General features: G+C 37.0%; 1 protein-coding gene across 1 annotated transcript; it reads left to right on the top strand.

Moving 5' to 3' along the window:
- Positions 1-26,486, top strand: RASSF9 (Ras association domain family member 9). Its single transcript, XM_036401660.1, has 2 exons — positions 1-236; positions 22,788-26,486. Exons 1-2 carry the CDS (start codon positions 190-192, stop codon positions 24,061-24,063), a joined length of 1,323 nt encoding a protein of 440 aa, XP_036257553.1. The 5' UTR covers positions 1-189; the 3' UTR covers positions 24,064-26,486.

Raw genomic sequence — 26,486 nt, 5'->3', positions numbered from 1 at the left:
GGCAGGACTCCAAAGGTGCAGCAGCAGCAACAAGCTGGAGTTCAAAGTTAGCAGTAAATTGCACAACTTCCAGCTCATCGCTACGCTTGGTGACTATTAACAAGCTGGAAGGCGCTCAGGCAAAAAAATAGGGGAGAAGGGAACACCCTCGAATTGTTTTGGGATCGCTGATGTTATGCCGTTGGGATCATGGCTCCTTTTGGAAGGAATTTATTAAAAACCCGGCATAAAAACAGGTAAAGTGCGTGGGTATGCGAAGGAAAAGGTAGGGCGCTATGGATGAATTATTTTTTACACTTTTTGTTTGGTTCTGGGGGCAGGATGTGTTATCCGGACCGTGCCGTTCCGGGCAGCTGAACTCCGGGGCTCACCTGCGAGCGGCAGCCGGCCCGGGGGAGCGGAGGGGAGCGGCAGCCGGCGTGTGCCGAGGCAAGGGGCTTTTCCCTGGCCCCCTTCCCCCGGACCTGCCATGCCCCTCTTCGCTCTGGCTCTTTTGACTCCTGGGCAGTATTTTCCCTGAGCGGGAGGTAGCTCTTCCGGACGGGGAGCCCTCCCCGGCTGCAGCGAGGCGAGCAGCGGCGGTGCCCCGCGCTGGGAAGGTGAGGCTCGCCGGGGCCGGGAGAACCGGCTGCAGCCCCGCGTCCGCGTCCCGCCGGCGGCCGGGGGAGCCCGGAGCTCTTCCCCCGCCCCGGGACAAAACTCCCCGAGTTTCTCACGGGAGGGCCGGGCTGTCGGCCCCGCGCCTTAGCCCCGTTGACCTGGGAGGTTGACCGGCAGCCTGCAATCCCTTCGAATCAAACCCGTGCCTTATCTTGTCCGCTCGCTGTCAGCCTGGGAGGTAGGAGAGCATCGAGCTCTCAGCGTGGGGAGGCGGGGGGGATGATGATTTTTTGGGGGTTTTTTGTTTGTTTGTGTGTTTTGTTTTGTTTTGTTTAGCCTTTAGTCCAGTATAGACTTGTACTGTATATATATAATTTTTTTTTTTTTGCTGAGAAAATTCTTCAGAGGGACTGCTGTGGTCCTTTGGTCTGCTACTGTGAAGTTTCTTTATGGGGACTTTGCCCCTTACGCCGTACATGCTTCCACATGCCCCACACGCGGGCTGCAAAAAGAAGGAAGGTTATGTAATCATGTTAGGTGCTAGGGTGGTACTAGATTTTTAAGGAGGGAATTTGCTTAGACCCTTATGGAATATACAGTGGTTGAGCCCATCTAGCTACAGTTGAACAGAAACAGGTCACTGGAATTTTGCCTTGTAGCAGATTGGAATTCAAGCTGCTACACTGACTCAATGAGAAACTCTTAAAATCACTTGTAATCTCATCCCCATTTTGCCTAGTGCTTCTCACCAAGATTTACTTTGTATTTAAAGGAATGCAAAGGATGAACTTTTCTATGGGGAATATAATTGAACTCTAAATAGTCTTGTAAAAACGTCCCATTTCCATGTTTGGCTTTTGGTTTTCACATTTGATATATTGAAAATTATTGGGGGGGGGGGGGGGGCTTGTATTTGCTGGGATTGTGTAAAAATATTAGTTAGTGTATTATATTGAATATAAATTAGAAAGATTGTAATAGTCAATGTTTAAAAATTGGATACTATTTTAGAATTATTAATATTGCAGTTCACTGATTAAACAGCTTATTTTGGTAATGTGCCTGAAAACAGTAAAACTTTGATATAATTCTCATGTGGCCATTTTTTGTGTAGAAGATCTAGAAAGGTGGACATTAACTTTTCTATGAAATTGCTTTCCCATAGAGCTGGAAATATATTAGTCTTAAAGTAGAAGTTTTGTTTCTGTAATCACTTACGTGAATAAGGATTAAATCACAAAGCACAGTTCCACTGTGTTCAACGGTGAAATTGTTTCTCTTTTGGGTATTTACAATATCTTCACACTAATTGCATCAATCTCATTATGTTTGCTGATGTGACATTTTATTCCTCAGGAAAAGAAAGTCATAATCCAAAGCTTTAAATAGGCAATAAAAATTAAAATACCAAAAGAACCTTTACTGGTTCATCTAGGACTTTCTATTCATTTTATCCTCACATCCCCAGAAATAAATAAATACCTCTAATGGCTGAGAGGCTTTGTGGCAATAAGAAGGGGCCTGTGTGACCAGAGGAGTGTAGGGGGAGGGGGTCAAGAACAAAGCAAACTACATACTTCTTAAGATGTGTCGTTATCTATTCAGATATTTAAATTTCTGCATATTTAATGTTAGCTTTGATACTGACTTTTGAGAATGAAACTTTGTTTATGCAGTTAGTAAAATGGTTTTGCAGTATGACTGAAGAGCTATGTAATAATTATTTCTTATTTTAATTGTATCTTGGTCAACTCATTTGAAACCTTGAGAAGGGAGTTTAAAATCCTTCACTGTGTTTAGGCCAGTAGTTGGAGAGTCAAAACTTGTGGCTCACTACTTTGTCTAACTACCTGTAAAGAAGGACCAAAAAGGGACATACAGAAATGTATATCTTTATGCAGCTGCTTTGTAAAATAGGCCTAGTGCTCATTCACATTTCTGGGAAACTCAGCTTTTTTCTTTTTCTCTGGAAGTTCTCAACAACCATTTGCTACATGCAAATATAACTCCTGAAAGTTGTAAGATAAGCAAACGGGGAATAAAATCTCTGTTTACATGAGGACATAAAGCTAAGTTGAGGTAACAAAGGTAGGTGGAAGGAGAGCCAGAAGGAAAATGAAGGCGTTACAGTCATTTGCTCAGATAACAAGATGACACCACTGTAATTAGTGCTTGTCTTGCAGCATTGCCCAGAGGTTCCAGATCAGGTCCCTGTTTAATAGTAGGCTCTTCACATCTAGATTGTAAATTGTCAGTCTCTGCCCCTAAGACCTTAGAGTTTAAACAAAGAGGTTACACTACTGAGTCTTTGTCTGAGCAAGAGACAAGGGACATTGTCCATTATGCCACCAGTCTTTAGAGAACGAAACTGAGATTAAACCTCAGAAAGACAAAGCCTGTGCTGAACTACTGTTAGTATTTGAAAGATCTTCAGTCAGTATTACTCTCTTGGGCTTCTGAAATGTCACTAACACAGAGACAGCACAAAGCCCATGTAGCCAGTAGACCACTTAAGCCCTTGTTTGATTTCAGGGGAGTGACCTCTAGGATTGTGACTCCAGCATATGTTTCTTGGCAAGAAAGACAATAGTGATATTTTGATATCTTTTTAAAAAGCTATAAGTAGTTTTTACAGTATTCTTTGTCCTTCTGTGACGACCAGAAGTAATCACAGTCCCCAGAATGTGTATGTGCTTGTCACTATGTCCCCAGGAGAACAATACTTCCAAGACACCCCACCCACTTACAAACCCAAATGTGCGCAGCAGGGACAGGTTGTACCCTCTAAGGCAACAAAGGAAAAGTGAAAGTTTCCTGCAGGACTAAGGCTCTGCAACATGAATAAACTCAAGGAGATTTATTTTTATGCAGATCTCTTAAAGATGCTTACTTTGAGAGTGAGAGGAATGCTCAGCTCACATCACACTTCAGAAGTGCAGTGAGGGCAGGAAGTGCTTAGCTGAGGGTGGAGGAAGAGAAAAGGCTCTGAGTTCTTTGCTCATAAGGTCTAGTATTGATCTAACACATTTCTCTGCACAGAGACAAAACAGCTCCCTATCCAAATTTGAGAAATACAGAACACAGATGCTTGCAGTGTTTAGATACCAGGGTTTCACATTGTATTCGATTTCCTGGTTCCTAAGCAGAACAGGAATTTATACTGCACTGATTTTCAGTAGGATTAAGACTTCTCTGCTCTTGGTGCTAGATTTGATCACTTTTGAAAATGGGTCATTAGGTTTATTTAAATACTTCAAGGATCTATGCCATAGTGCAAAAACTGACCTCATTGCTATTTCTTTCATCGCACCCACTTCCTTGGGTTTTGCACATAAGCCTCAGACAAAATTGTTGAATCTCTACTGTTTCATTTGTGTTGTAGCTGGGATCCTGAAAGGTAGAGGGTACACATAGTCCATCTTGATGCTGTAGGGCTGTCCTGTCATGTTCAACAGCTTGGGAAATACATTTTGCCAGTGTACTTCATGCTGGTCCTACGTTTACTACAAAAGTTTGTACGCTCTGTTGGCATGCAACAATTCTGAACCTGGAGTAGTGTTTCATGATTAAACAACTGTGTTACAAATCTGTTAATATCTAAATGTGTTTACTGGTTTTGCTTTTCCTTCCTGTATTTTTTTCTACCTTTTATTGTTTACTATTGTCACCGTTTTCCATTTTTACTCACTGCCACAGAAGTTAGTATTTCTCTGTAGGAGGGAAAGACTTACCTTGCCTAGTCTTTAATTCTGCTTTTCTTTAATCAGCTCATCTCTGGTTCAGAGGTAGAAAGAAAGACCATGTATCCCCATCCCATGTTATGGATAGAAGAGGGAGTTCTTCCTGTCCTGACAGTCCGAGGCCCCTCCCCAGTGAGAGACACATTCAATTATTCTCTCAGTTTATATATTACAGTGTGGGGTAATGAATTAGATTAGAGACTTCATCTATCTGATACTGACTTAGCATTTCCATGATCCCTCCCTTTCTCCTCCCTCCCTCCCTCCAGTAGTTTCTCATTGCATCTAGTTAGCCTGGTGATTTGTGTATTGCTCTGAACATCTCTTCTGCTCTACCTACGGTTGAGTACGCTGCTGAACATTTTAAACCTTGATGAAGTAAAACTGAAAATGCTCAGCATTGAGGTTTGGACTGGTAAAGCTCTTGGAGATCAGCTGCTTGTCTGAATGAACTGTGTATGACCCACACTGTAAGTCTCATGGGATCATGTGAGATGTCTAATACTTCTCTTGGATGAGCACACCTGGATAAAAGTCTATATGAAGCTCTAAAGGTGCTTTTTGATACAAAACTACAAGGTATTTGGTATGTATGTTGGAGAGGGTAGATAAAAGTTTTGGAATCAGTGGTGCTACCTGTGTTAAATTTTTAGACTGAAAATATGGTGCTTGTTTTGTAATGGTAGAATGCATTCTTTTTTACCTATTTTTTAACTTTTCTCTTAGTATGAGATGTATTAGTGAACTATCAAATAATTCTAAAAGTTGTTCTTTTTTGAGCCAGATTTCATACATTATAATTTATTTTCTGGTCTTCCTTAGAACCTTTGTCTCAGGGGTCAAAATGGTTGCACACATTTTCTAATAATCTTTGTACATATTTGTTCATTTCACTTTCAGGAAGAGCTTTTCGTCTAGCAAAACACTAACCTTATTTCTAAAGAGTTAATTATCTACTATTCCAGGAGGGCAGACAGCAATTTCATCCTGAAGGAGTAAATAAAACGAGTAATAGAAGTGTAATACTACACCACCTAAGAGCATGACTTCAGTTAAGTTGAAGCTAATCTGAAACACTAATATAGTGTAGAGTCAGGCTGAGAGATACATTTCGGACGAAACTCCCATGTTTTTTTAGTGAAAGATTAAAAATAGGAAAAATCTTGCTGATGAGTGGTCATTTCCTGTTTTACTGTTGAAAAACTGGTATTGTGCATGAAGAAAGACACATTGCTAAATATGTCATTAATTCAGTAGACAGAAGTAAATTCTCAGAGTTGGGCATTTTTTAAAATTCTATTAACTTTAATGAAAGTCAGTGATAATCACAGAGTAGTACCTTCTGATTTACCTATGCTCAGAAAAAAGTTTTTTGTTTGTTTTATATGAGTAATAATAACAATTTAAAACTCTGGTCTGAAACACTATTATTTGAAAACATTAACATCTCATATTCTGTACAAGCCTTAATTAGTCCATCCAGCTTCTATATTTAGTATGTTGGTAAATCCTTATTAATAGTGGCAGAAAGGATGATGCAATATAAAAATGTTAAGACCACACATTAGGTAAAGCCTAGGACTGAATGTTGGACATGCTGGGACCCAGTTGTGTGCATAGGTAACTGGGCTATTATTGTTACTTCTGTTATTTCTCTTACATGTTATGGTACTCTCGAGATGATGACTTTCTGTCTTCTTCTGTACAGTGTTTCCATGCTACCAATTCCTCAGGTATCACACAGGACAAAACAGATAAGAGAGTTTCAGGAAGCCTTGTCCAAAAGAATACTTTTTTGAGCACGTTTTTGGAACTTGATTCAAATAGGCTCTGAGATTAACCACATTGCCTTTTCCTGGTTTAACCTAGCCAGAAATACACTTACGGTGCAGGTGTTGCAATAGTGATAATACCAATTTTTTTGTGACCTCAAACACCCGATAAGCTTACATAGTTTTCCTTAGCAGTAATTTGGGTGTTAATATTTACATGCCTCAGGAAAATAAATAGGACATGACTAGACAGTGTAAAATGTGTAGAAGTGGAGACTGTGAAAGCCAGTTAGTGGGAGAAGTAAGAATAGAATCTATGAGTTCTTTTATTCTAGTCCTTCCGCAGTCCACTAAACATAGATGCCATGCAGGAAAGTGAGAATACACTGTGGGTTGTTTAGGTTTGCTTTTATGTGATCTTTCTGAGGAATTTTTCAATGGTTTAAAATTTTCCATAATGTTAAAAATGTCTTGTAAGGAGGCTTTTAATGTCCCAGAAAGAGAAAGAAATAAATAAAGAAATGCCATGGGCATCTTAATATATTTTGAGGTGGTTTTGTGAAGTGAACAAAAGAAAAGAAAATTACCTGCAGAAACAACAACAAAAAAAAAAAAAACCAGAAAGGAAGGTTCTTGATGGTAATGATAATAAATTGTCATGTAATTGTATGTAATAATATGATAATAATATGTCATGTAATGTGTTAATGAGCAAAAGACATCAAACTTGAAAGAAAAAAATTTAGTATATGTTTGGTACATCTCTTATGCACTTTATTTATACCCTTTATTTGAAGATGTGTTTCTCTTTCACCAACTTTCTTGTTTCGTTCCCACTCCTGTATGCCTGAGTGCAAGTGCATTTTTTCCAATGTCAGTTTGAGACATTTAAATTGTAGTTTAGATGGTTCCTAGACATGCATTTTTGAGCACCAGCATTAGAAGAAGCCAGGCTATGTTGTAATCTTGGAGGTGATGTAAACCTCTGTTTTTCTGGGTTGTGGTTGCTTTTTTATGACTTTTTTCCACATTAATTAGTAAGTTGCAGAATAATCATAGGAGAAAAACGTGTTTATGGAGACAGTGTTTGCTGTGGATATAATATATAATTTCTTTATATCGAAGGTCAAAATCATGAATCTGATTAAGTTGCTTTCTTTATTCTTCACCCTTATTTGCTCTCTTTCATTGATGTAAAGACTTCTGAGTTACAGATTTTCCATCATAATGGTAAATAGAATCATCTCTATTAAAAAGCAGAAGATTTTATTTTTTCCTCCTTTTAATAACACAAAAATATTGAGCTTAAAATAAATATGCAAAAGCATAATATTCTCATGTTCAAGGAAAAAATCAGGTTTATGAAAATTTAATATTCTAATAGACCTTTTTTTTTTGGTCAGATATAAATGTGCTTACTTTACTTTAGCTTGTAAGGGTGTATGACCTCACTGGAATAATGCAGTTGAGTGAAGACTACTAATTTTTAAGAGAGTCTGCCCTTGGGTCTTGAACGTGCAATTTGCTTTGTGTTAATAGGTTCCATCATCCATGTAGAACATCTTACATTGCTTTCCCCAACCTCCTTCAATTCAAAGGAATTCTTTCTACAGAGGGTATTTTCCACTGTGAAAGCACTTTAAAGCTACAACATTTTTCAGAGTAACAGCTGGGACACCATTTTGATGACCTAAAGTATACCTCATCTGCCATAGGAAGTTACCAGATCTTGCTCACTGATCAAAGAGTGGTTTAGTGATATTTATAAATGTGAGATCTTGTGTTGATCTTGTTCATCTGCTGCTGTTTTGGTTGGTAAACTGATGTTCTGAACTGCTGTTTTGTTTGGACATTAGCTGTTGACAGACTTCCTCTGGACTGATTGCTAAGGCACTGGGTATACTTTTTTTACCTGATTATTGCCTGTATCTCTTGGGGCCACTTTGTTGTTAACATCCCACTTTACTGAAAAGCCCTGCACAAATTCAGTTTCCTAACGACAGTCTAGGATTGGTATTGACTTTACTGCACTTTCCCAGACTCCTGGTACTTTAAGGATTAGGTAGATAACTAATAGTGTTTGTTTACCCATGGAAGTCCCTACAGGTGTCTGACAAAGATCTAAGATATTTTTGGAACTGCAGTTGTGGATGGTCATAGTACTTTTGCTGACACTCCTACTGCTCCTGAGATTCAAGTACACAGAGAAACACAAATGTCAGGCTCCATCTTACTCTACTTAAGCCTACTGAAAATTTAGGTATCTTGTCATCTAGGTACTCTTTGTAGTTAATGGATACATCTAAACACTTCTGGAGGGCAATTCATTTACTCTTAGACAGGCTGTCAGTATGGGATTAGTCACCCTTTTGGAGGTGCCTATTTTATGCCACTGATTACAGAGGAAGGTCAGAAAATTATCTTGCTGCACATCTACATTTTTAAATAGCTTAAGGTAGATGATATGAGCACCACCCAATCACTTCATGGAGCATGCTCAGACTTGTAGAGCAGGTTATTAACCATCTTTTGCACCACTTATTTTAGAAATTAAAAAGGGAAACATGAACGGAGAGGTGAATTATAGGTAGATATCTATGATTAAGGGAGAACCATCCTAATAGCATGGATGTCTTCCCTGACCCTGCCACAAAATTCCTACCTAGTTTTGGGCAAGACATATAAACCAGAGTTTTCAGAACTGGTTATATTCACTGTGTGCTCGTCATTTGCTAGTTCAGTGTCCTGTAAACCCTTTTTACATAAGGGCTGAGCAAAGGAAGTTTATGGATATCTTGCTTTGCACATCTGTGGATATCAATTCAGTTAGAATGAGAACTTAAATGAGTGGATAGCTTTGGTTTGTAAAAGGGAGTTCTTTCCCTACCAGAGTATGTGGAGATAAATTCTGTAATGTCAGCCTGAAAAGCAATTGAATACAAGATGGTAAAGGACATATATCAAAAGTTTGAATTTTGAAAAGTGTCCTCTAAAAGTCTTGTACCATACCTAGGAGAAAAGATACAAATAAAAAATGTGCACATATTGAACAAATGCAAGTAATAAGGACTAGTTTTAAGAAGGTGCCTAAATGAAATTCCAGTCACCTAAGACAATTTTTAAGAACTTTGGATTTGTTAATTCTGACTGGTAACATTCCTCAGACCCCTGTTCTTCTATCATGTCTTACACTGGTCTTGAACACCGTGCAGTTTGTGCTTCCCTCATTATGCATTATTCAGGAAAGTCTTGTGAAGTTATTCTAAATGGAAATTCTCTCAGTATTTCATCTTGAAACTACTTCATTTTTCTACTGGCTTAAGTTACAGTAACACAAGGACAAGGATTAGTGTTGAAAGCTTCAGGGAGAGAAGGGAATCAGGTTTTGGGTTGCTGTACTAATTAATATTTCTGGTTTTTTATGCAGCGAACATTTGGAAATGATCTAACAGCATCTAAGTCCTGCCCTTTTGTTCATGTTTCTGACTGCTTTAGATCAGTTCCTGATGAACTTGCTGGTGTCAGCAAACCCCATTGTTAGGAGTTCAACTCTTTTGTAGTACTTTCTGTGGAAGTCAAGATGTCCAAGTGAGCATTATGAATTACAGCAGCAAAGGAGATACTTGAAAGTTATAATATTTGATGTCTGCAATGCCTTAGTACCTTCTGTGTCTTGACAAAACTGAGTACTGTCTCTTATATGGATTTAAGTGAGGCAAGTGACCAGTGTAGCAGAGAATGAATCTTTCTATGGATACACTGAATCAAATTAATTTTTGTTGAACTTAAGTAGCAGTATCTGAAATTTTTCAGTACTTGGATGCATGCTAAACATATTTCTTTGTGCTAAAGCATTTGTGCCTGGTAGGCATATATTCAGCATAAAATGAATTTATGACAGCTTGTGTTAGATGTGATCACAGAATGCATGTGTATAGCTCATGTACTGTCACATACATACAGTAAAATATATTAGAAGCCCCAAATTATTGTATTTATAATCAATAAATGTAAAAATAGCCACTTCCGTAGATGGTATATTTATGCATCTACATATTACAAACCTGAGTACACACCAGCCTGTCAGAAGTGACAAACAGAATGTGCACGTGTCACAAAAGAAAGCTAAAAATGTGTATTTCTCCCAACATGACAGAGCTGTTCACATGGCAGAGGAAAGCATGCCTTCATCCACCTGTCACTGTGGTAACCACTCAGCTTATGAAGTACCTTGTTAAAAGGCTTTTTTATCCTCCTTGTACTGTGAAGCCATCTGAGTTACTCATATGTTGACAGGATCCCCACCTGCAAAGACATTTGGATATGTGAAATAAGGAAACATAGGATTAATTTGAACGTTGACTCACTGTGACTTTCTGTGAACTAATGACAACAAGTAGTTTGTAGTGTCTTCCTGGTGTCACAGCCTGCTTGGGGTAATCACTATGCTGCCATAGATGTGTCTTACAAGACTGGCACCATTATTTCTCAGTCCTGCCTTGGTCTTTGGTCACAGTCATGTAGCCGTGCTTAGCTTCACTGTGCCCACTGCAGATTTTGGGCCTGCATCTACTCTCTCTGTTCATCACAGTTCTCTCACCAGAAGCTAGCACCTTTTCAGCTGCATTAAATTTTTGAAGTTTCTTCCTAAACTGTTCACTCACGTTTGGATGGCTATCTTAGATGGTTTAACAAGGCTTTTATCTTTATGGCTTAATTCATCATGACTCATTGGAGATCAGACAAGAAGCTCAGCTCCAGTGGGAGGGTTGTGATGGACGACTGACATGGTTATGAGCCTCTTCATATGGACCCAGGTGGAAACACATCATCTGAACCCATTATGTCTGTCATAGAACAGGTTTTAGGCTTAAGTCACAATTTTTCAAATATTTTAGGATTCACATAGCTTTTTATCTGAATCACATGGAATGTCTTTCCTCTGCACTCATCTTCCTTCATCTTCTTACAGCTAAAAATTGGGATGGGGTGGAGGGGCTACTAGACATCATTCTCTGTATGTCTCTCTTGTCTACACCTTTCTTCTTTGCATTAATTTAATAAATTTCTCATTACTCTTGGTAATCATTATGCTCCAGCTTTAAACTTGCTTCCAGGTAGCAATTCATCCCTTTTTGCCTTTCCTACCTGTATTGCTCAGCTGGCTAGAGCTAGTTTTGCAATCTCCTATGCCCTCATTTTGCATATCCATTGCTTGGGAAGAGCACAGTTGGTGAGGTTAACAATTTATTTCATTTGTTCAGTAGCTTCTTTAGAGACGATGTGGTTATATTTCAGAGACCCTATCAGCCTGTGCCTGACTAACTACATATTGAAGCATTCATTGATAGGCAATTTTAGAAAATTACTTGAAAGCATGAGCTGCACAAATCTCTCAGTCTGACAATGGACATCAAAAATGCTTCAGGTTTCTTTTAAAAAAAATTATGTCCACTCTTCTCGTTAGCATAATTATTTATCTAGTACTCAATTTAGCTCTTTAGAATGAACATTTATATAAGAGTCCACTTCATTATCTCATCTTTTTTTCCTTTCAGCTCTTCAAATACTGTAAGGAATGGAACACATTTGTCACTGAATTGTTTTTCAGAAAGTTTGAGGCAGAAATTTAAAAGAAAAAAAAAAGAAAAGAAAGAATTTATTGTAAATTAAGTCTTGATAGAACATCCTTTGAGGTGATGTTTTTTCAAAATTATTTATTGCAAGCAAATGAAATGAGAAAGATCATGCAATGTAGTTTCAGAGTGAGGTGGTTCACTCTGTAAAATTGATTGTGGTACATATAGAAGAATATTAAAGGCCATCCTGTCTTTCTTCCTCTGAGCAAATTTAGAGAGATGCTTATACTGGTTCTTATGATATACAAAAAAGCCGTGTTGACAAATCATTAGATTTTGAGAAGTTAGGAAAGGGTAATGATTGATGAAGTTGCTGAACAGCTCTAAAGGCTTGCGGTAGCACAAAGAGCAATCCTAAGTCCCCTTTCCAGGCTCCTGGCCATTCTCTGCCATTTCCTTTGCATTGCTGCTATTCTTGCTTGACACCATAAAACCCAAATGAGTATTTTTCTTATTTTGTTGCCCGAACCTGAATTTAACCTTAGGATTGGCAAAAAGAAACCAAGGACATTGCATTCGCAATGAATGCCACCAGAAGCAGAGAAGAGGTGCAAAACATGCACGGCGTATAAGGATTCATAAGAAGGTAACTATCCCAGCCTCCTTCAGATCAGGGAGTATTGGAAAAATAGCATGAAGTCTTATTATTTCCTTGTCTGTATCTCATTCCATTATTTAACTTGCCTTGTTATCATCTGTCTACATATAGTATGCTTTGTTCATGTTTTGGCAGCTCAGACCCAACCTCTGAATATTTTGTGTTTGTTTTTCACTGAGGAAAATGTCAACAAAGGCAGGGGAGGGAAGCAGTACACTCTTGCCTTTCAACAAAACCTGAACTAAATTTCATGGAACCACAAAAAAAAAAGAAAAAAAAAAACAACAAACCCAACCAAAAACCAAACCAAACAAAAAACCCCTTCATACTCTCAATGCTTGGAATTCCCCTAACTTCTTTGATCTCAAAAGCTCATAAACAAGCAGGGTGCTTCTAAAAGGCTGTTATAAAAAATCTAATGGGAGAAGTTAGATAACACAAATTTCTATTAACTTAACAGCAACTCTATCGTTTAGAAGCCTGTGTTCCAAATGAGCTGTAAATTATTCTGCTTCCTCTAAACTACTGAAATTGATGGAGTTTTAAACACATTCTGTACATTATTAATAGGAGCTCCATGAAGTTTGTATAGTGTAGCCAATGCTTAAATATGCATAGGCACTTAAATTAAACACAGGAACAATTTAAAGGAATGTGTTTTTGCAATGTAGCAAAGTTCTTGTGGTAGATGAAAAGTACCAGTGACATTTTCATGTGTTCACTAGTGAGAACTACCCACTGCTCAAAATTAAAATGTAGCATTTGCTGTATTGATATTTCTAAACTTCTCATGTTGTTCATTGACACTGAGGAATTTGAAAATGCCTGTCTTCCCATCCCCCTCATCATGATCTAAAGAATTACTATCACTAAATATGTCAGTGTTTTTTTTGGCTCTGGAGTTTTTCCTGGATCTTCCATTCCTGTATAACAGCTGCTTCCTCAGTAGCAGTTGAACCATACACATCAAAGCATGTTTTCCCAGTAAAGTAAATTGTTGATGTTATTGTTACTCATCTCGGAAAATATTTTGGTGCCCAGCTTGTTCTCCTCTTCGTTTCTCAAACCACCCCCTCCACTATGTTATGCTACTCCAAATACAGGCCTGGTATGATAAACGTGTTACCTGTCATGACATTTTGTGCACACACCACGCTTGTTGGAATTCCAAACATTTTTTTGACTAATATCCACTCACCAACCTTATGACTTTGACTATACAATGGAGAAATGATTATTAGTCTGACAGGAAGGCAGATTTAAAGCAGGTGTAATTTATAGAGAATGCGCACCCTTAGGGGCAGAGGAAAATTTCAGAGGTAAGACAGGAGGAAAGGGCAAGAGCAAATGCAGTGTCCACTGCAGCCTTTGCACTTGCCTGTGATTGGAAGTGTAAACATGGTACGGGGCAGAGCTAATAAGTGAAGGGGAGGACCTAGTAAAATTTTGGTCAGTTTTGCTGAACATCTGCACTCAGCCCTTGCAAATGAGGTTTTGCAAAATAATATTGGCCATTGTAGCAAAGACACAGAGTCCTGTCATTATTCAAAAGAGCAGCAGGGAGTGTTCAGGTTAATCCATCATAACTACCGCTCTTATCTAGTGAACTAAGTGTATAATTCCTCTTACAGTGTCTCTTACTGCTGTCTTCTGTTAGTGCAGTATCCTGAGTTGGTGCAATTTCTTGGCTTATTTTCTATGTAGTACAAACTCTGCTATCCATCCACTTAGCAGATGATAGAATTATTGCTGTCAGCCCTTGTTGGTCCTTCTTCTTGGCTGCTTATTTTCCTTTTTATCTGTTTAAAGTACTATCAGGGCTTTTTTCCTTTTTTTTATTTTTCTTAACAGTTGGTCCTTGTTCAGACCCCTGTTTCCAAGCAGTACAGTTATTAGAATGAAGCACATGATTTCCCATGGGATTTTTACCAAAGTCTGACATCTCAAGTCAGCAGCAGTCTGGTGTGAATGAGTTATTTGCAGTAAAATAATTATCAGAATTATTTTCTTTAAACTGTCATACCTTTCATGTTTTCATTCTATAAAAAATAATACTATCCCATTGCAATTCCAAGTTATTCCACTGAAATTTGACATAGAGCATCAATGTAGTATAAAGTGTTTAGGTGAACAGGAGTTTCAACCACAGATCGTTGCTGAATTGTAATGTTATGCAATTTTGTACAGTAGCTAAGATGATGGCATTTCTATGCAGAAGAGATGAAGGACCTACTTGTAGTTTTAAGTACATTTTACATACAATTTATATGAATAAATTTTAATTCATGTTGGACATAATTTGCAACAGCTGTTGCTAATTAAAATGCTTCATAGAACCTTCCAGACAGTATGTGTATTTTGCTGAATTAAAAATTTATGCCTTTAAAAAAGAACAGAAAAATTAACATTAAATTTATACCAGGAAAAAAGTGTTATAACTAGCTAGTTATGAAAATAGTCTTTCTTTATTTTTTTTTCTTTTTTCAAATACCTGAAGTATTTCAATTAGAGCATCCAAACTACCATGTATATGTGTATGTTTGAAAAATATCACTGGCTCACAAGATGCCTAATTTTCTGTTATTTTTAGTAAATGCCTATGTACAGTTCTGTAAAGGAGGAAGTTTTATCATAGAGCAAGATTAAATGGATACAGAAGCAGATGGCAAAGAGAAGTTTATTTCTCTCTATAAATAATAATTACTTTGTTTTCAGAAGTTCTGTGGTGTTCTTTCCAAGTCTTCCTGTGGCATTGGGACTACACTGATTATCTGTATTGAGAGCTTTATTCTCACAGTTAAAGTACTGGTTCTGTCTTGCCATGATACCCTTCAGGTGACCTTTTCCCTGACTTTCACATGATGCAAAAGGGAAGAAGAAGCAAGTTTCTGACACGTCATGTATGGAATTTCTGTGTCCTAAATGACATGGATATTAACTGTGCCTCCATTAATATTGTTTTTAGGGACTTGTGAAGGGGAATGGTAATGCAGTTGGTTAATAGGCTCATTTGAATCCCTAAGGCTTTGGAGTAATTCCAGCTTCAATGGGTAGTGAGAGAGTAGCTACTTCCTTGTTGCTGCCCTTAGGAAACTCACAAGTGTGTAATGTACTTAGGCAGGAGGCATACCAAGTATAAGATTTGGCCTTTATTGCCTTTTGAATAACTTTACAGAAGGGGGCAGAAAGTTAAGAGAAAAGGTGTTTAAATGTAGGTGGTCTGAATAAACATAATATGTACTTCCAACATGAGCCATTTATTCCTGAAAGGTTGATATACTTCTGACCCTAGCTTTCATATGGACTGTGTATTCTCTATACCTTTAATGTTCAAATTCACCTCCAAAAATCTCTTTGGATCAAGTTAGTTTCTTCCACACAAGAGCTGCAACACAGCCCCAACAGCTTTACATTTTTGCAAATTTCACAGATAAAAATCACAAAAAGCCAAAATATATTTTGATCTTTTCTCTCATAATTCTCATCTATTATCTCATATTCTAATATGAATACACATATATATGATAACATGCTGAGATTTTGGAAAAGAAACAATAGAAGCAATGCAATAAAAGCAATACATACAATAAAAACAATAAAAGCAGTGTTATCTAAATGGTATGTGATATTGTATGTATTTTCTATGCTTTGACTTCATATTTGGTTATTGACTTCATATTAGGTCAGAGGTTTGGTAGAAAGAGCATTACCACACCATTTCCACAAAATCATTGGACATTAGGAAAAGTTTCTTCACTGAGGGTGGGGTTGGGTACGAGGACAGTCTCTCCAAGGATTCTTTCATGGCACCAAGCCTGTCAGAGCTCAAGGAGCTTCTGGATGATGCTCTTAGTTACATGGTTTAATCTTAGGTAGTTCTGTGAGGAGCAGAGTGTTGGAGTCAATGATCCCTTTGAGTCTCTTTCAATTTGAGATATTCTGTGATTCTGTGGCTGAGTTTGCCCTTATATACCCTGACACATAGGAGTCACTGGTATCAGAAGCTCTCAAATTACATGTAACATGTGCCCTATGCTACAAATATAGGCCGTTTGTGTGAAGTAGGTAATATTGTAATATTGGCTTATTATTTCCAGCAAGTAGATATATAATTAAGAACCATTACATTTTTGATTGATACCTTATCTTTGATGATAGTTATAGCTCAGATCTAAGAGATAACAGAGATTAATAATCTTGGCACTGAGATAACAAGGTTTTTAGAAATTGCAGGAAAACAAGACAAGTTTTTTTCTGAGCCCTTCACATGGAAGAAGCATCTGTGGATGTTGAACAAAGACCATAGCACAGACACATACTTCCCAGTAGGCATATGTATGTGCCCCAGCAGCATGCTCAAAGACCATCTCCTTGAAAACACTAGGTTATTAAATACTTAGTGTGTCTTGTTTTCTCAGGATGAGATGTGCCATTGTGTCACAACATTTTCAAAGGAGAGCAAGTATCTCAGGCACTGAGCAGGCCTGGCTGGGAGGCCCTGGCCGGGAGGCCCTGCGCAGTGTGGCAGGTGGGAGATGCAGCACAAACCTCTTGCTGAGGAGCTGGGAGCGTGCGGCTCAGGGAAGAACAGAGGGACTGCTGAACAATACGGGGAGCAGAGCCCTGCCTCGGTCTACCTGAAAGTGTTACATTTCTTAGTGGACTCCAGGAAAGCACCTAGATGGCAGATCCTGAATCTCTTGGCAAGGGCTCCACTGCAAGAACACAGCAGGCAGCAGCAAGATTGTCTCTTAGAGCATTTTTGTGTTCTCCAGTTCTTGGTGGTATCTTGGCATAATGTAGGGTTTGCTTAAAGTTTAGAAGCATTTTGATCTCACTCTGGGAAGGTCACAGCAGCAGCATACCTACATATTCTGGTCAGCTCAGGACCCCACCACAGCAGTCTGTCAGTTATAAAACACAATTATCATCTGATTTGTTGCAGATTAGACTGTATGTGCTGTTCGAGAGGGCTTAGGCTGTCATACAATAAAACATGATTTTCCCAAAAAATCAGTGAAAGAATGACTAAGATATTTTACACAAATTACTTTCTAGCATGAGCTCTTTGATGGAAAATTTATAAATGATTAGGAGTTCTAAGCATTTTCAAGGAAAAGGTTAATATATTGCTTGGTGAGCGATCTATTTTCACCAACTGACATTTATTCCATATAAATTATTTCAATGACTGGGAGGAGACAACTAGTAAAAGTTTTGGTCATAAACATAATCTCATGTTTGAATTTGTTTCCAAAGTATTTTAAAATCAGTTAATCAGTTTGATTTATTTTCACAGAAAGTATGTCAAGAAATATGGTAGTATAGAAAAAGGAATTAATTTTTTTTTTGGGCGGGGAAGTCTAGAAATAATTTATTACAGTGAGGGGAGTCAAGGTTATCTATGCTTTTTTTTCAACAAAGGGAAAATATTCTTTTAGTGTCCATTATATTTCAGAAACACTGCATTAAGTTGCTAACCATATGATATGGAAGTGATCTAGTTCCAATAGAATGTTTGCAGAAATTTGACTAGAAAAAAAAGCATCTTGTACACATGAAGGTGAAACTATAAAAAGTAGGGGGATCCCTTTATTTGATTGGTATGATTGGTTGTAAAACTGATATATTACATATTTAGGGAGACAGTTTCAGGAAGGCAAACAATTATGTTTGATATTTATATTTTTGGACCAGACATACCTTAAAGTCAGTGAATATCAAAAGTGCCCCTTCCAGCATTTAAGCTATCTCATATTTTGACTTTGTGTGACATAAGTAAATGTTTTTGTTTTGTCTATACGTTGCTGGAATGTATTACCTTCCCCTAGGCCTGAAGAATAAATTAACAAATTATATATCTGACACATAACACTCAGGTTGTGCTGATGTAATTAAGACTGTGTGAGGTCTAGAGCGTGATTTGGGATGGGGCTTTGGGTCATCTTGAAGAGAAACAAGGAGCAGAAGGCATGAAAATAGTAATCAAACCAAGCAAACAAAAACATGGGAAATGTAGTTTTGACCATTATTAAGTTTAAATTCCCATCGGGTCCTAAGTAATTAGTGGCTTTGTAAAAAAAAATATAGACTTGCATGTTGTTATCATTAAGACTTTATAATCTTAGATGTATAAGCAGAACGCTTCAGTGATCAATTCAAAGAAACAGACTTCAAAACAGAGCTGAAAGCTACGAAGCCTGTTTACTGCAGCATTATATTTTTGGAAAAATATAAGTTGCCTAGCTAGTTTTGAAGAAATTGTTATTGTGGTCGTCAGGAAAGCCAAACATTTAAACTGGAAAAACACTTTGGCTGTTACATTCCTATTAACTGCTAGGTTATTAAAAATGCTAGTTCTTTTGTGTCCTTTACAAAACTGCAGGACAGGAAATTCAAGGAACCTGTAAATATGAGGAGGTTGCCTCTCTGTTAAAATGACTGTTTAAAAGCAGATCTTGTTCCTGAAGATTAAAACTTTTAGTATTGAATCTCAGAAAAAAAAAAAAAAAGAATTCCTGTCAATGACCAAAATTTATTCAAGATCTCTTTCTTAGTATTGAAATGAATTAATGGATTTCTTATATATTACTGGCTAAATTGAACAGTGAAGGTCTAAACTAAGTTGTGAAATTATGATGTGTAGGTCCCACATTTAGTTGTCTGTACTAAATCAACTGCTGCTGTAACCATTTTTGTAACATTTCTCTCAGATAAACCAGAATCTGAATTAATCTCACCTGAATGAATCTGATTGGGTTGATCTCACCTGATTTCAACTACCTGAAAGTGAGCTATTTGATTGAAGGTGGCCACATAAGTCTCTTGTAGTTAATGAAAGAGAGAAATAGTTTCCTCTGATGATCGTCCCCAATGATCAAAGATGGGCTAGGCAGTAGGGATTCTTCTTGGAAGTCTTCTCTCTTCTCTTAATGAAGAGGAATTTCGATGTTGAATTTATACTGAAATATTAACTTTCAGATGAATTCCACTTCATAAATGCAGAATCTGCTCTTCACTTTCTATGAGGAATGTGCAGTTTAACAAAAGATATTTCCTGATACTGGCATCTTCTTGCATACTGAAAGCAAGTTTTTGGTAATCGGTATTCTCTGACTGACACAACAACTCTTCATTTTTGTTTGGAACTACCTGAATTAACTATGAAAAAAGAATTATACAATACATTTTACTTGAAAGGTCCATGGGAAGATTCCAGTTTACCATTTTTGGTGGAAGATAATAAAGAACCACTTTTGATATTTTAGAATATATTAGAATTCCATGGCAATGTAAGATTATAAATGTCTGGCTAATTATTTTTGCTTAGAAGTAAAGATCAAAAATTCAGTGGAGTGACTGAATAAAAATTAAGATAATATCTATTGAGACAAACACATAGAAGAATTAAGGAAAGAATTTATATTTTACCATGTTGCTTTGATCCAAGAATTACAGAAATGTTCAGAAATTCTTTTAATTTCTTCTCTCCTTTTCTGTGGGAAATGGACCACATAATTAAAAGATGTAGGTATATATATTATATACTTATATATTTGTAAGTACTTATTTTCATGTATAAGCTACTTGATTTCTTTGTGTACCTGCATGTGCATACATTATCCAATTGTGCAACTAAGTTACATTTTATAGGCAAAAAAGAACAATCCTTCCCAAGAAAGCTGAATGTAGACTCTGGGCATCATAACTGAAAAAATTACAGGGGGCGATAAACAGCTAGAAAAGTGTTGAAAACAGTAATTTAAAGATCTTATTTCTACATCCATATTGTTTTCAGGGATCCTGTGGAGATTGCTTTACAATATACAGTGTTTCCATCAGAAGTTTGTTTAACTCCCGCTGAACTCTCTGGGAATTCTGTATAAGAAAGTATAGTGGAAGAATTTCTCAGTACAGTAATGATGGGATGTCTAGGGGGTCTGCAGATTTATCTGAATATTTGCTAATAGCACAGAGAGAAACTGGCTTCATAAGAAAACTTTAAAGGAGCCAGAAGAGACAGTAGGCTTCTGCTTAATCCACATAATCAGTTACATACTGAAAATACTGAGTAGGAGAAAATATGCCAATCAAACAAAAACAAGAAAAAAAAAATAGAATAGTTTTGATTTGAAAATAAATTGCCTACGAGACTCAGAAGAATGTTAGAAGAGACAACATTCATTTCCTGAAATGTATTTCCTAATTGCAAAAGAAATCAGGAAAGATACAGACTGAATTTACTGCCTCAGAGTCCCCAGTATGGTGGTTTCTATATTTTTATGCCTCTTTTCTTTTTATTTTCAGTCCTTCTGTAAATTTAAATTCAATGACTAGTAATACAGTTGAATTTGTAAATCAATTATTTAGGCATCAGTAGTGAACGTGGTTTGAGGCACTGTAGTTTTCATGATTAATTTTGCATAATTTTATGCATAATAAATTATTTGTTGCTTTTTTCCTTTTCATATCTGTAGCGTAAAGCAAATAATGAGTTATTTTTAGTCACAGCTGACTTACGTTGCAACTGGCCATATACCTGAATTTTGCTTAACTGCCAATCTGTTAACAGAAAAAATATAGCATCCTGCAAATTGTAAATCTCAGAGGACTTACAGATATTGATTTTTTAGTGTGTGACATACTTCACAGTAATGCCATTTAATCTAATATCATTCTCCATTCCTTCCCCCCCCTCTTAGACTTGAATATTACTCTTTCTTAGTGCCACTTTGCCATTTTCTGTGCCTGTGATATGTGCTTTCATATCTTTAAAAGTAGCCTATGAAAACATTATTAACTTTTTGAGCACCAGTTTCAAAAAATAATTATTGTAAAATGCTGATCTGTGAGGGGGAGCTATTGGAGAGGGAAAATGATGCTATTACTCAGAGTCATCTACCAAAACACACATTTTCAGAGAATGTTCCAAGACCTGAAGCAATGTACTTGGACAGAGCTCTCCTGTGCAATAATACTAATAAACTTACACTTGTCAGTTTTATTAGTATTCATTTGCAGTTTCCTTTCTTTTAAGGATTTTTGCCTCCTGGTCAGAGTGGCACCTAGAGCTGAGTTCAATTTATTGGATTGCAGTGTGTCTGTCATGTTGTGTAATAATTAGGAAAAACGAACAAGCTGGATTGCTTTACTAATCATAGGGTGTAGCTGTAATTAAGGCAAATAAAACTCCATGCTTACTACAAGGAGGACTAAAAAAAGTTCTGTGATAAGTAGTCCTAGATGGAAACATGCTCTATTGCACCCTTTGAATAGGGTCTGAATAGTTATTTTCCTTTTCAGGCTTTCTCTGTCAGACTAGGTGAAACCTCATTCATTCAAATTAACTGCAAGGCACGCTAGAAAATCCAAAGACATGTTTTCCTCAGGGAATTTACTGTTTTATCATTTTATGCAAGAGGTGAAATCATCAGGTCTGGGCAAGAAGAAAACTATTCAAGTGGAGTCTTGAGGTCAGGAATATCCAGGCAACTCTGCCAACACTGGCCCACAGCAGTCCAGGACCAGATGGGGGTAAACCGAAGAATTAGCTGTGAAGTGAACTTCAGCCTTTGGTCAACTGAATTGCTGTCTAGGCACTGGAGCTACAGAAACCATAATGGGATCTCAGACACCTGGAGTTAGATATCTCAGTGTATAAGGAAGTACCAGGTTAATAACACATTCATTGTAATTCATAAACAAGTAAATAAACAACTAAATAAAATAACTTTTTTCCTTTTCTTGCATTTCTGTATAATTTCAAATATCAAAATAAAATGCAGACCAATATATGTATTCTTTTGCAGCTGATATTCTCTCACAATTCACTGGAATTCAGGCTATTTGGTACTTCAGGAAGAGCAACAAATTTCTTGACGCTTATTAGTGAAAAAAAAGGAAAACAATTTTTTTTATGCTTGTGTAGGTGCAAGTGTGGCAGAAGAGCTATAGATTTATCCTGTTGTCAGATTCATTGGTGGTGTTCAGTCGTCTTTCCTCAGTCCATCTATGTTGAATGCATTCTTCCCTTCAGAAGCCATTTCTAATAGCTTAGAAATGTCTGGGCAGTCTTTGTAATGAGAACAAATATGAAGGTCTGAAAGCTATGCTGTCCCAGGTCAGTCTGAAAGTGTAATGCAGTTTGCATTTTAATGCACTTTAATGCACTCTTACTAGGTATACAAAACCAAGATTTGATAAAAGACATTTTGTGAGATTCTCATTCAGCTGGACTAGTAATAATATTAAAGCAGTAGTCAATTAAAGATATTACTTAATCCAAAGACATTTCTTCATGCAATTTAAGCAAGTATATTGCCTTGTACAACAATACAGGAGTTTTACAATGTGTTAGTCATATCAAAATTATAGTAATTATTCATACTGTCTCTGCCACTGATATGTAATTTATACTTGGTCTCTTCTTGCTTTCCAGATCTCCCAGCAAGGACATGGCATCAAATGAAAGAGAGATTGTGGTTTGGGTTTGCCAGGAGGAGAAGATTGTATGTGGCCTGACAAAGCGCACAACTTGCTCAGAGGTGATTCAAGCACTGCTTGAGGAACATCAGACAACATTTGGAGAGAAAAAGGTCCTTTTTGGAAAACCTAGTGATTACTGCATTGTAGAAAAATGGAGAGGCTCGGAGCGAGTACTGCCTCCCTTGACAAAGATTCTGAGACTTTGGAAGGCCTGGGGGGAAGAGCAGGCTAATTTGAATTTTGTATTGGTAAAGTCAGATGCTTTCCTCTCGTTTCCATTGTGGAAGACAGCTGAAGCCAAGGTAGTACAAAATGTAGAAAAGCAGTGGGACCTCAGTCCAGCAAACTACATGAAGATGTTGCCAATAGACAAGCAAAAGAAAATTGTGAGGAAGACTTTCCGGAAACTGGCCAAGCTTAAGCAGGACAGTGTTCAGCAAGAGAGAGATAATATGGAGACACTGATTCATCTGATCATTTCTCAAGATCATACCATTCATCAACAAGTCCTTAGAATGAAGGAACTAGATATGGAAATTGAAAAATGTGAAGCAAAATTCCATCTAGATCGTGTGGCAAATGATGGAGAAAATTATGTGCAGGACTCATATTTAATGATCAATACAAGTGAGACTGAGCAGCAGGGGAGTAGGCCAGATGATCAAAAAGAGATGCATGACTATTTGAGCAAAAGTGAGGGAATTTTACAGGTTGAAGAGAGACTGAAACACCACAAACAATTAATAGAGAACCTGTGTGCTGAAATTGAAAGAGAAGTACATGGTATATGCATGGAAAAAAATGGAGAGTCTGTTCGCACAGAAGGAGCAGCTAATGCTGAACTGGAAACCTCAGATTTGGAAAGTGTAAAATACGAGCTGGAAAAAAGTATGAAAGATGGTCTGAGAATCAACTCATACCTGAGCTGCATTCAGAAAGAACTTACATACAGGGACTCACTGCTTCAAAAGAAGGAAAAAGAATATGAACTTCTTACAGAAGAATTTAATTTACTACATGTTAAGGACAACGTTGAAACTAGGCTTCATTTAAATGAAGAGCCATCCAAGGGCAGTGGCATCTCCAGTAACAGCATTGCTGTTCCTGACTTTGTTCATAGACTGACTAATCTGGACATAAACGATACAGACTCTGACACTGGAATCAGCTCCACACACAGTCAGGACTCTGAAATAACTGCAGGGGACATGGTACTGTTGTCAACATAGTTGAAAACAGTTACGCATTTTTTAAAATTTTATTTTGGAGGATATTTATAAGAATTAGTAAACCTGTTGTCTTGAAAGTTAAGCTCTTCAAGGTATTAAAGCTGTGGCACTGCTTTAGCAAAGTAAAGGGTGTCTATTTATGTCCTTAATAGTGTACTTGTGCTAGAATGCTATGTGCTAGAATGGGTTAACTGGTAAAAGGTGCAAAGTTGTTGACTTTGCTACATCAAGACAGACTGTTTAGACTTTGTAATGTTGATACTCGGTGAAATGGGAGCATTCTGACTTTCTTGGACCAAAAGTTTGGAGATTTCGTATCCTTTGGTCTTTGGGTCTGTTCCTACATCTCCCTAACTTTTTAGGAACGTGAAGTAGAGACTAGAGAAAACTAGACCAAGAGCTTGATTTTCTGCTCTGTTACATTAGCTTTATACAGATGGAGTTCCTTGCTATGAAGCTGCTGTAAAAGATGTTATACTTGAGCATTTAATTTGTTAAAAATAGTTTTTATGATAATGTAGAACAGAAGAAATATAATTGCATTTATGCTGTATTTTTAAATTTAGTTTATATATAATATCAGGAAGATATTTTTAAAAACACCTAAGTCCCATTTTAAAAGTTACCTTCCACATATGGGTTTTTAATTTTGATTCTCTTTCAGCAGCCTTTATCTGCTTTTAAGAGTCTTAAACCCCCTACTTATCTGTTGTTACCCTGTAGTTGCCCCAGTGATGTTTAAGTCCACAGAGTTCCTGCCAGCAGGCATGTCAGGACTGCTTATGTCCTGCTTATGCGAGACGCTGAAATCCCAGGCTCACACCTAACCCTAGGGGCATTTTCAGCAAGACTTTCTCCTGCCTATCTCACCGGTTGGATCCAGTGTCTTAAGCCTCCTGAAATCATGACTACCAAAAAAAAGTATAGCAGAAGCAACAGGTAGGAACCAGACATTTTAGTCTCTGGCTAGACATTGTTTCCCAATAGCTAGCTAGCAACTATTTTCATATAGCAAGTAGGTTTTCAAATCCCATCTTGTACTGTTTTGGTGCAGGAACCTGTAAATCCTGCTTCCTCAGTGGGGACTTTGGGATACAACTAAAACTGATCCCCTTCATATAGTTAATAAAATATTGGGCTCCAGGTAAAATAAAAAAAAAAAAGGAATGCAAAATATAAGAATTTTAAATCTATGTGGTTAAATCAATTTTTTTCCTTTAAGATATAGTAGTTTATCTCAAACCCTTCTCCAGCATATTGCTATAAGTCCAAAACAAAGCTGTAGAATTTAATTGTCTCAGTTACTAAATAAGATTTCTAACTCTCTGCTAGAGGCTATGCTAATGGAGACCACATGCATAATATCTGGGTTGTCATGTTCATATTTTGCAGATCAATCTGTTTAATACTTTTGATTAAAAGAATTGAATGGAGAAATAATTACAGTATTTCTGAATAAAGTTCAGTTCTGCAAAATTCAAAGCAATAATGGAATTAACAGCCTGCAAAGTAAGAAAATAGACAGTACCTAGAAGGTGTAAAATTCTTTCAGATACACTGCTTTCTTTTCCTTTAATTTTCTTCTCCTGTTTGTAAACCATGTGTTTTCTAAAATGACCAAAGTGCTAGGACTGCTGATTAGCACATATTTAATGCAGAGAAAAAAAAAAAAAGAAAAAGAGAAAATTTTTGTGGTTTATTTGTTGTGGGTTTTTTTCCTAATCCTGGCTCTTATAAATAGTTTCTCTTTCAGCAAAGCATGCTAGTTGTCTTAATATATTTTGTTTTGTATTTTTTTCAAGCAATGTTATTTGAATGCTTCAATAATAATGTGTAATATTTAGACTCATCAGCTTCTGATGGAAACATGATGTATGAAATATATTATCTTATCTTTGTAATAATTTATTAACGCAACTCTGCATCTGTTGACCTCTGTGGTATCACTCTTAAAAGTAGTTAAGCCCAGAGCTCTGAATGCTGAGAGTAGACTAATGTATTCTATGAGTTCTTATGAGTTTAGTTACCAATAGCTACAATTTCTATTGAGTCATTTTTTATATATATAATTACTTAGAGGATAGAGAATTGAAACAGAGTAATATACACAGCTGTGCAGGCTAGTACAAGACCCGTGGGGCAAAAAATTAATTTCCACTCATACTCTACTAGATTTATTTTGCTCATAGGAACTTGTGCAGATTCTCTCAACTGATCTTTATCCACACTTGGTGGTTGATTGTACCTTCCCTGCAACTTCTAGGTCTTAAGAGTATCACTGTGTTTTAAGAAGAAAATAGGTAAAATAGGTTGAGAGAGAGTATTTCTTAAAAAAATAAAACAATATTAAAAATCCAGTGTTTTGAAGCATTTATTTAAAGTTTGTACTTTGATATCTCAAATAAACTTTTTTTCTTTCACAA

The sequence above is a fragment of the Molothrus ater genome, chromosome 5, assembly GCF_012460135.2.
Source record: "Molothrus ater isolate BHLD 08-10-18 breed brown headed cowbird chromosome 5, BPBGC_Mater_1.1, whole genome shotgun sequence".
NCBI lineage: Eukaryota > Metazoa > Chordata > Aves > Passeriformes > Icteridae > Molothrus > Molothrus ater.
This window is presented reverse-complemented; position numbering and strand designations above follow the sequence as displayed.

Excerpts from the sequence above, each read along its gene's own strand:
- RASSF9 (XM_036401660.1), top strand. The coding sequence starts at position 190 with ATGGCTCCTTTTGGAAGGAATTTATTAAAAACCCGGCATAAAAACAG. Across the intron at positions 237-22,787 it reads AAAACCCGGCATAAAAACAG|ATCTCCCAGCAAGGACATGG; the intron begins GTAAAGTGCGTG and ends CTTGCTTTCCAG.